General features: G+C 44.9%; 1 protein-coding gene across 1 annotated transcript; it reads right to left on the reverse strand.

The window, feature by feature from the left end:
* Positions 1 to 788: 788 nt before the first annotated feature.
* LOC127296652 (uncharacterized) lies at positions 789 to 4,974 on the reverse strand. The gene is made up of 5 exons (XM_051326828.1): positions 4,852 to 4,974; positions 4,648 to 4,735; positions 4,050 to 4,459; positions 2,720 to 2,806; positions 789 to 2,610 (listed from the first exon to the last, which is right to left on the reverse strand). The coding sequence occupies exons 3-5, from the start codon at positions 4,407 to 4,409 to the stop codon at positions 1,135 to 1,137; spliced, it is 1,923 nt and encodes a 640-aa protein (XP_051182788.1). The 5' UTR covers positions 4,410 to 4,459; positions 4,648 to 4,735; positions 4,852 to 4,974; the 3' UTR covers positions 789 to 1,134.
* Positions 4,975 to 9,970: the final 4,996 nt, after the last annotated feature.

Genomic DNA, 9,970 nt, shown 5'->3' on the forward strand with positions numbered 1-9,970 from the left:
AATGATAAATGGAACTTCTGATGATCGATCACAATCCATGATAGGAGTCAAACATAGCATATGTCAAAAAAATTGAGTATATGTTCCTGGATGTGGTGTAACTGTTCCAGATTGAACATGTGCTCAAGAAAGGCAGCAAATGGCCATTGACTATCTGAGACATTTACTAAAAGCAAAGAAATATCCAAAGCAACACAAAATTCAAATTACTTGAAATTCCAAGACACATGATGGCCCTTCAAAATTTAGAAAATTGTGAAAACTATAGCTCCTACGAAGCCGTCTGTTTTGTTACACGCTTGGCAAAAACTCAGCAAGTCAGATATACAGAGCTCGTGTGCAATTTGTAAAACACCTCATCACAAAATTCCTTTTACATGATTCATTGTAAAATTAGTAGCAGTGACATGAAGTAATGCCCGACGCAATTATTAAGGTATAATAATTATAATTACGGCACGGTGGACGTGATAAATGAAAGTTCAAGTAAAAATTGTCAGATAATCACAATCCATAATGCAAGTTAAACATTGTATCCAGATGTCAAACTCATTTGCAGGAATCTCCGTTGCCTGTTGTATCACTCTGTTTCAGACTGAACAGGTGCTCCAGGGACAAGGAAGGCAGCAAGTAGCCATGAAATATCTGAGAAATTTACTAAAACCAGCCGCATACAAAGCAACACAAGATGTAAATTACTTGAAATTACAATATCCATAATTCCCCTATTAATCAATTTACAAAATTGTGAAAATAAGACAGCATGAACAATAGATACCGAGGAAAAATGAAACATGATGCCCATCACAAATATGAAACCTGGTCACCAAACAGAGCAACCAGCCATTTTAAGCACATGATTTATGAAGAAACACATCAATGAACTATGATGAATTTTCTTCCACTGGAAACTAAACCATTAATTCATAGTCTAAAGACAATACATTAGAAATCCCAACTCTACAGCACCTCACTCTCCTATAGGGGTGCCCTTTCTACTCCACTAAGATAGGACAGAGAGGAAGTTTGTCAGCTAAAACATATTTGTAATTTCGACATCTAACTGTTTTGACAACTACCAATGTTCAAAGAGACAAAAAAAATAGGGCATCAAGAATCCGATTCAGGGGACACTCACTGTTTTGCAGCAGGTTTAGCTACCAAACTTTTCAGATAAGTTTCACTTGGAGCAAGACTGCTGTGGGAATTCATCACACACAAGGCTTGCGTGGCTTGTGTTTTCGGCATCCCAACAACACTTTTTTCAGATTTGGGATTCAGCTGGCAAAGCCCATTACTGGAAGGCCTCATTTGTGCTGTCGCCGGAGTATTACTGTGCTGCATTTCACCTCCCTGGCTTGCCTTTGCTTGTGAAAGTAGCTGACTGTGCTGCAGAGGCTGGGTGCTGACAGGCTGTTGCACCTGTGGTGGATTCGTGTTGTAATCAGACACACCCAGATCAGACGCCAGATTAGCAAGTGCAGCCTGCCATGATTTTTGGATTGCTGATGGATCTTGCGCGCGCTGTGTTCCCGGAGCTGTCCACGCGGAGTACTGAAGAGCCTGCATAGTACCAAGAGCAGCACGAAGATGTGCCCTTGGATGAACCTGTACCGGTGCAGCAAGAGAACGCTGAGTAGGGTTACCATGAATAACCGTAACGGTACCTCCTGGCTGCCCTGGACGTCCTGCTGCTCCGTTGCTTCCTGCTGCTCCATCTCTTCCTTGTGCTCCATAGCTTCCGTGCAGTCCATTCCTTCCTGGCTGTCCATTTCTTCCTGGTGCTCCGTTCATTCCTGGCAGGCCATTGCTTCCTGGCAGCCCATTCCTTCCTGGTGCTCCCTTCATTCCTGGCAGCCCATTCCTTCCTGGTGCTCCCTTCATTCCCGGCAGCCCATTCCTTCCTGGTGCTCCGTTCATTCCCGGCAGCCCATTCCTTCCTGGTGCTCCGTTCATTCCCGGCAGCCCATTCCTTCCTGGTGCTCCGTTCATTCCCGGCAGTCCATTCCTTCCTGGTGCTCCATTCATTCCTGGCAGTCCATTGCTTCCTGGCATTCCATGGCTTCCTGGTGCCCCTTGTGTCTGAATTACACCCAAGGGTTCTGGACGCCAAGGTACATCATTCGGAACAGCACGGTTCAAGCCATAACCATTTGGGGCTGTATAAACTGTCGGAGCAGCCACAGGCTTTTTGGATCGTTTGCCCGTGGTTTTTGGGGCAGGAGCGGATGCCTTCGGCAGATGGACAGCTGGCACCACATTCTGTGCAGCTCTCACAGGTGGATGCATTTGTTGATTTTGGATGACATTGCTTGCAACAGGAACTCTTCCAGCTGAAGGTTGGTTCACAGTTATCCCCAAAGGTGTAAATGGTTGTGGAACTGATACTTGATGCCCTGTATATTGCTGAGAGGATGGTGTTCTTGTGCTTGAGAGTAACATTTTCTTGATATTTTCATGCTTAGATGGTGACAGGCCCTTACGCTTAAGTAGTTGCCTCTGTTTGCTCCATTTTCCATCCTTATCTGTAGCATGGCAATGATCAGTAGGTAAGGTACCTTTGCCCCAGCTGGGGCATGGAGCAGGGGAATCACAAACATAACAGTGGCACTGCATTAATCAAGAGGGAAAGCAGAATATGGTAAGGCATCCCTGTTGGAACAATAGGCATTCAGTACTGTTCCACAATTTGATCAGAGGGAGACGAGGGTTAACTAACCATAGTGCAATGATTAGCATGGAATCCAGTTCTGAAAGGCAATTTAGCACATAGATGGCGTGGATGAGGGAAATCCCTGCATGCTACCTGAAAAGGAAGAGAACTGTAAGACCACATATAGTTCTTTCAAATTGAGAGCTTTGAGATGGCTCCTGGATGCAGATGATCAACAATCAATATTATGGATATAAGGAAAGGAAACATATGTTGTCATATTTCAAGAATACACCCTGGAAACATATGTTGTCATGATAATCAGCGGGGCACCTCCATTTCCTTGAATAATGACTAGTTTCATCATCAGCAACTATAGGATATGCCATACATAAGATAACAATATCCAGAATCACACAAGTCTTTTTTTTTTTTTACAAGAGGATCATTAAAGTCATCACCAAGGTATAATATTATCCAGTTAGAGCCAACAAAAAACTGTATTTTGCAATAGCAGTGCATGGAGAAGTCGTCTCATGGAAAGCAAGGCTATCCATGGCATTCAGAATGACAGGGGCAACAAAAGTACTATTGAAATACAAGTAGATGCCTAACTTCCCCTAATGGCTTAATATATTATAGGTGGTTGGTTGATGCACAAAACTAAATAAAATAGCAGACACAACTAACAGTGGAGTCATGTAGCAATGATGGTTATTACCAAATCAGGCTTGCAAAAGTTAAAAAAAAAAAAAGTATGCAACCAAGTAAACTTTGGCATAGCAACTAAATTCCTAGGAACAAGTTTGTGTACAGGTGAAACAGAAATCTGCAAAGATTAGCCTAAATAAAGGAACTCCAAAATGTCAATAGGCCCATTCTTGTTAGTAGCCGGTCAATGTAATGCATATGAGAACCGACAAAACAATGTATCTAACTGCTGGCCAGTCAATGCAACCCATATACTGACTGAAAGTATGACATATGGCAATGACAAGAGCGGCAATGTATGTATGAATCGCATCGTACCGCGACAACATAAATGACGACTGACGGCAATGTATGACTCGAACCGCAACAAGACAACACAATTTCTAGCGATGATAACCACATTGTATGAATTGAACGGTGATGCAACAACATAGATGACGCCCGACGACAATGTATGACTGGAGCCGCAACAGCTGGTCAATGCAACACGTGTACGAACTGACAGAAACTGACGGCGACGAATCGCAGCACGACAACTTAGAAGACGACTAACAATGCATGACCCGAGCCTCAAACGGCGGTCAATGCAACGCATACATGAACCGAGAAAGCGCCGTAGAGCAATATATGAGTCCAAATCGCAATGTGGCAGCATAAAGATGTACAGGGCAAGAATTTTCAGTACCTCTCCTTTCTCCCCAAGAACCTGCAACTCTTCTTCGTCTGGCCCATCCTTGTCACCAGGTTTCTTCTCCTCCTTGACGACGAGGACAAGGGGCTTGTCAGGGTCGCCCTCCAGGATCACACAGTCATCGTCGTCGTCGTCTTCAGCGGCAGCAGCAGCAGCACTCTTCTTTTCGCCCTCCAGAGTGGCCAGGAAGTCCTGTATCAGCTTGGAATCATCTACTAAACCCTCCCCAAATCCACCGAGGTCGTCATCGAGCAGGAGGGTCGAGGCCCAGTCAAGGGCGTCGGCGGGTGGCTTGGCAGCTGGAGAGACCTCCGTCTCGTCGTCGGAGACGATCTCGATTACCGCCGGCCCCATGATCCGGCCCAAAACCCCCGGCCAAGTTGAAACAAAGGCCCCGGTAAACCCTGCGAGAATTAACGGTAGCTGGTGGTCAGCGGGGATAGGTAAGGTGCCTGCCGGTCATCTTGAGCCGAAAATCGAAGAGGGTTTCTTGGGAGCGCGTCCCCGAGGGCGCTAAAAAGACGCAATCTTGGTTCCGGGCAGAGCAGATTGTGGCCTGGAGGAAGGAAAAGCAGAGTTTTTTTTTTCTTACAGCAGGGGAGGGAGGGAGACGGGACGGCGCACGGACAATGAGGCGGCGGCGGCGGCGGCGGCTGGGGCTGGGAGAAGGAGCAATGCAACTGAAAAGAGAGAGAGAAAACACAAATTATATGAAGAATTTGTGGACTCGATGAGAGAAACAAAAGGGACGAGCAAGAAGTAAAAGAGCGGCAGGGCGGAGGGCAGCGGAGTTTACCGAGGTGCGCGGCGGGCGGGCGCGTCGAGGGGAAGGGAAGGGCGGCGATGGCGACGGCAGAGAGGGGGAGGCGAAGCAACTGCCGAGTTGTTGCGTAGGGTGAGACGGACGGGAGTCGGGGTCGGAGAGAGGCCGCGTGGGCTACCCCTTATAGCGTGTTATTTTTGCCCTGCTTCCAGTCCCAGGTTAGTTGAAAAAGAAAAAAGAAAAAACAGCTTTTATTAGGCATCGCCGCGCGATGCCGTGGGAGTGGGAGGAGACGAGGGAGGTGGATGGGGATGGGGATGGGTGTGGATACGCAGGCAGAGACGCAAACACCATCTGCGTTTGTTGCTACTTTTCCGTGGGGCGTGGAGGTGTGGGAAGAAATCATGATACCACCCTCTTGTGAGAATAATTACCAAGACTGCGGTTTTCTTAACTAAAAAAAAGCAGTGAATTTACTACTTTCCTACACTATGTTTTCTACATTTATGACATGTTTAACCCTGTTTAAGATTTTATACTAGTACTTCCGGTTGTTTCGTTGCCACATTTTACCCCAACTATCCATTTAGAATTGCCAAGAGATGTAGAATTACCAAGAGTGCATTTCTTACCTAAAAAGAGTAAACAAACTACAAAGTACCCCACGTTGCTTACACACTCCTTGCCGTCGGAGGAAACCACAGGGCATGCCATGTGTGGCGGCTGGTTGCGGTGGCGGTGGGGCCTTCCTCATGCTTTGTTCTCGGCCTCGGTGGGTGATGCACCCATGTCTAGCAACTGGGTCGTCATGCTCCAGATCTAGCCGGGGTGCTGGCCTCACTAGCAGTCCTGCAACTATGCAGTCCCGAAGGTTTTCTTCGTCTAGATTTTAGCTCTGTGTCTGTGGGGCATGGTAGGAGCTCTCATGGAGTTCGATGGTTGCAGCTACTCGGGAATGTCTGGGGCCTTATGGTCTTCATCACTAGTACAAAGCGGCGCTAAGGATGCCCCTCTTCGAAAACGACTGCGATAAGGCCCCCGGTTAAACGTAATTGTGTGTGGCCGACGTGGCCTGCCAGTAATGGGTCATAGACGTGGAGCCAATATGGAGGACGGTTGATTTTATTTGTCCGCCGATGAAAACATGCAAACAAACATTTTTTTAACTATGTTTGCCATACGGGCCTCTATAGAAATGATGATGAAGAATCCATTCTGATGAATCCATGCTCTTCGTAAAGAGCCTTTAACATCACAGAAGTCCTACCCTCACTCTCTCCCCACATCTAGACGCGTCGTGATGCTTGAGGTGACTTAGTTGTCTCCCACATCTTATCACGGCACGAGAGAGCGCATCCGTCGTATCACGCCATGGACGCTAACAACTCGCAAGTGCACGGGGTAATTGTAGAACCTATCAATGCGGAAGTACTGGGTATCAAACTGCAAGAGCTAGAAGGTAAACCGATCTATTATTTTAAAACTAAAGTGACACCATTCTAGTTATCTATCCACTAAGCAATTTAAACATGCAAACGGTGATGGTTTGTTTTTATGTTTCAAAATAAAAAAAAAGGTAATGGTTGTGAGGATCTCACAAATGTCTCAATCCTCTATGGTGCAAGATGACAAGACACAGGTTTACTCTTACGCTAGCAATGGACCTAAGTTCATGGGCCACTCAATCTCTCTCTCTCCCTCTCTCTCTCTCTCAACAATGGTGATGATCATGTTATAGATAATAAAGTATACACAATTGATTACTTTTATGGTAAGCTCTACATATGAAGCATGTCCTAAAACATGAAGTTGAGAAGGAAAATACCAAGGGAGTGTTGTTATGCATGCCAATATTGTCACTTGGCCCCAAGTAGATGTTCTCGTTCATCCCTAGATGCCCATATACCAAAGGGTGTTTTTTTTTTGCTTTTGTTTGTCACTAAGCATGGTCGTTGGTGTTAGTAGGATACACCCTCCGGTATCGCATACATCTACATACATCATATTCCTTTATATAAAAACACATATATAAAAGCACATGCAAAGGTTTTTTGTTGTGTGCATCCCACGCGCCTCTCATCTACCTACACCAGGTCGTCGGTTCTATTTTTTTTAAACAACTGTAGGTCTTGACGGCTGCATCGGGACTTGATTCTCCTGCGGTTCTGGTTCTTCTTGACGACAGTGCGTATCAAGATACAATATCGATTTGGTCTCTGATGCGCGTGAAACACACGTCCGTTGGGAACCCCAAGAGGAAGGTGTGATGTGCACAGCAGTAAGTTTTCCCTCAGAAAGAAACCAAGGTTTATCGAACCAGGAGGAGCCAAGAAGCACGTTGAAGGTTGATGGCGGAGGGATATAGTGCGGCGCAACACCAGTGATTCCGGCGCCAACGTGGAACCTGCACAACACAACCAAAGTACTTTGCCCCAACGAAACAGTGAAGTTGTCAATCTCACCGGCTTGCTGTAACAAAGGATTAACCGTATTGTGTGGAAGATGATTGTTTGCAGAAAACAGTAAAGAACAATTGCAGTAGATTGTATGCGATGTAAAGAATAGGACCGGGGTCCACAGTTCACTAGAGGTGTCTCTCCCGTAAGATAAATAGCATGTTGGGTGAACAAATTACAGTCGGGCAATTGACAAATAGAGAGGACATGACAATGCACATACATGATATGATAAGTATTGTGAGATTTAATTGGGCATTACGACAAAGTACATAGACCGCTATCCAGCATGCATCTATGCCTAAAAAGTCCACCTTCAGGTTATCATCCGAACCCCTTCCGGTATTAAGTTGCAAACAACAGACAATTGCATTAAGTATGGTGCGTAATGTAATCAACAACTACATCCTCGGACATAGCATCAATGTTTTATCCCTAGTGGCAACAGCACATCCACAACCTTAGAACTTTCTGTCACATCGTCCTGCATTTAATGGAGGCATGAACCCACTATCGAGCATAAATACTCCCTCTTGGAGTTAAGAGTAAAAACTTGGCCAGAGCCTCTACTAATAACGGAGAGCATGCAAGATCATAAACAACACATAGGTAATAGATTGATAATTAACATAACATAGTATTCTTTATCTATCGGATCCCGACAAACACAACATATAGCATTACAGATAGATGATCTTGATCATGTTAGGCAGCTCACAAGATCCAACAATGAAGCACATAAGGAGAAGACGACCATCTAGCTACTGCTATGGACCCATAGTCCAGGGGTGAACTACTCACTCATCACTCCGGAGGTGACCATGGCGGTGAAGAGTCCTCCGGGAGATGATTCCCCTCTCCGGCAGGGTGCCGGAGGTGATCTCCAGAATCCCCCGAGATGGGATTGGCGGCGGCGGCGTCTCAGTAAGGTTTTCCGTATCGTGGCTCTCGGTACTGGGGGTTTCACGACGAAGGCTTTAAGTAGGTGGAAGGGCAACGCGGGGGGGCCACACGAGGGCCCCACACGCCAGGGCCGCGCGGCCTAGGGCTGGGCCGCGCCGCCCTGTTGTGGCGGCGCCTCGTGGCCCCACTTCCTTTCCCCTTCGGTCTTCTGGAAGCTTCGTGCAAAAATAGGACCCTGGGCGTTGATTTCGTCCAATTCCGAGAATATTTCTTTACTAGGATTTCTGAAACCAAAAACAGCAGAAACAAAGAATCGGCTCTTCGGCATCTCGTTAATAGGTTAGTGCCGGAAAATGCATAAATACGACATATAATGTGTATAAAACATGTAGATATCATCAATAATGTGGCATGGAACATAAGAAATTATCGATACGTCGGAGACGTATCAGCATCCCCAAGCTTAGTTCCTGCTCGTCCCGAGCAGGTAAACGATAACAAAGATAATTTCTAGAGTGACATGCCATCATAACCTTGATCATACTATTGTAAGCATATGTAATGAATGCAGCGATCAAAACAATGGTAATGACATGAGTAAACAAATGAATCATAAAGCAAAGACTTTTCATGAATAGTACTTCAAGACAAGCATCAATAAGTCTTGCATAAGAGTTAACTCATAAAGCAATAAATCAAAGTAAAGGTATTGAAGCAACACACAAAGGAAGATTAAGTTTCAGCGGTTGCTTTCAACCTATAACATGTATATCTCATGGATAGTGTCAATGTAAAGTAATATAACAAGTGCAATATGCAAGTATGTAGGAATCAATGCACAGTTCACACAAGTGTTTGCTTCTTGAGGTGGAGAGAAATAGGTGAAATGACTCAACATAAAAGTAAAAGAAAGGTCCTTCAAAGAGGAAAGCATCGATTGCTATATTTGTGCTAGAGCTTTTATTTTGAAAACATGAAACAATTTTGTCAACGGTAGTAATAAAGCATATGAGTTATGTAAATTATATCTTACAAGTTGCAAGCCTCATGCATAGTATACTAATAGTGCCCGCACCTTGTCCTAATTAGGTTGGACTACCGGATCATCGCAATACACATGTTTTAACCAAGTGTCACAAAGGGGTACCTCCATGCCGCCTGTACAAAGGTCTAAGGAGAAAGCTCGCATTTTGGATTTCTCGCTTTTGATTATTCTCAACTTAGACATCCATACCGGGACAACATGGACAACAGATAATGGACTCCTCTTTAATGCATAAGCATGTGGCAACAATTAGTGTTCTCATATGAGATTGAGGATATATGTCCAAAACTGAAACTTCCACCATGATTCATGGCTTTAGTTAGCGGCCCAATGTTCTTCTCTAACAATATGCATGCTCTAACCATTAAGTGGTAGATCTCCCTTACTTCAGACAAGACGGACATGCATAGCAACTCACATGATATTCAACAAAGAGTTGATGGCGTCCCCAGAAACATGGTTATCGCACAACAAGCAACTTAATAAGAGATAAAGTGCATAAGTACATATTCAATACCACGATAGTTTTTAAGGCTATTTTGTCCCATGAGCTATATATTGCAAGGCGAATGATGGAAATTTAAAGGGAGCACTCAAGCAATTTACTTTGGAATGGCGGAGAAATACCATGTAGTAGGTAGGTATGGTGGACACAAATGGCATAGTGGTTGGCTCAAGGATTTTGGATGCATGAGAAGTATTCCCTCTCGATACAAGGTTTAGGCTAGCAAGGTTATTTGAAACAAAC

This window comes from Lolium perenne, chromosome 4 (genome assembly GCF_019359855.2).
Source record: "Lolium perenne isolate Kyuss_39 chromosome 4, Kyuss_2.0, whole genome shotgun sequence".
Classification (NCBI taxonomy): domain Eukaryota; kingdom Viridiplantae; phylum Streptophyta; class Magnoliopsida; order Poales; family Poaceae; genus Lolium; species Lolium perenne.

What these genes read in the sequence shown, in the direction of transcription:
- LOC127296652 (XM_051326828.1), bottom strand. Translation starts at nt 4,409, where the DNA reads ATGGGGCCGGCGGTAATCGAGATCGTCTCCGACGACGAGACGGAGGTC. An exon ending in TTCTTGGGGAGAAAGGAGAG is followed by an intron (nt 2,807 to 4,049) that starts GTACTGAAAATT and finishes CTTCCTTTTCAG; the next exon opens with GTAGCATGCAGGGATTTCCC. An exon ending in ATGCTAATCATTGCACTATG is followed by an intron (nt 2,611 to 2,719) that starts GTTAGTTAACCC and finishes TGATTAATGCAG; the next exon opens with TGCCACTGTTATGTTTGTGA.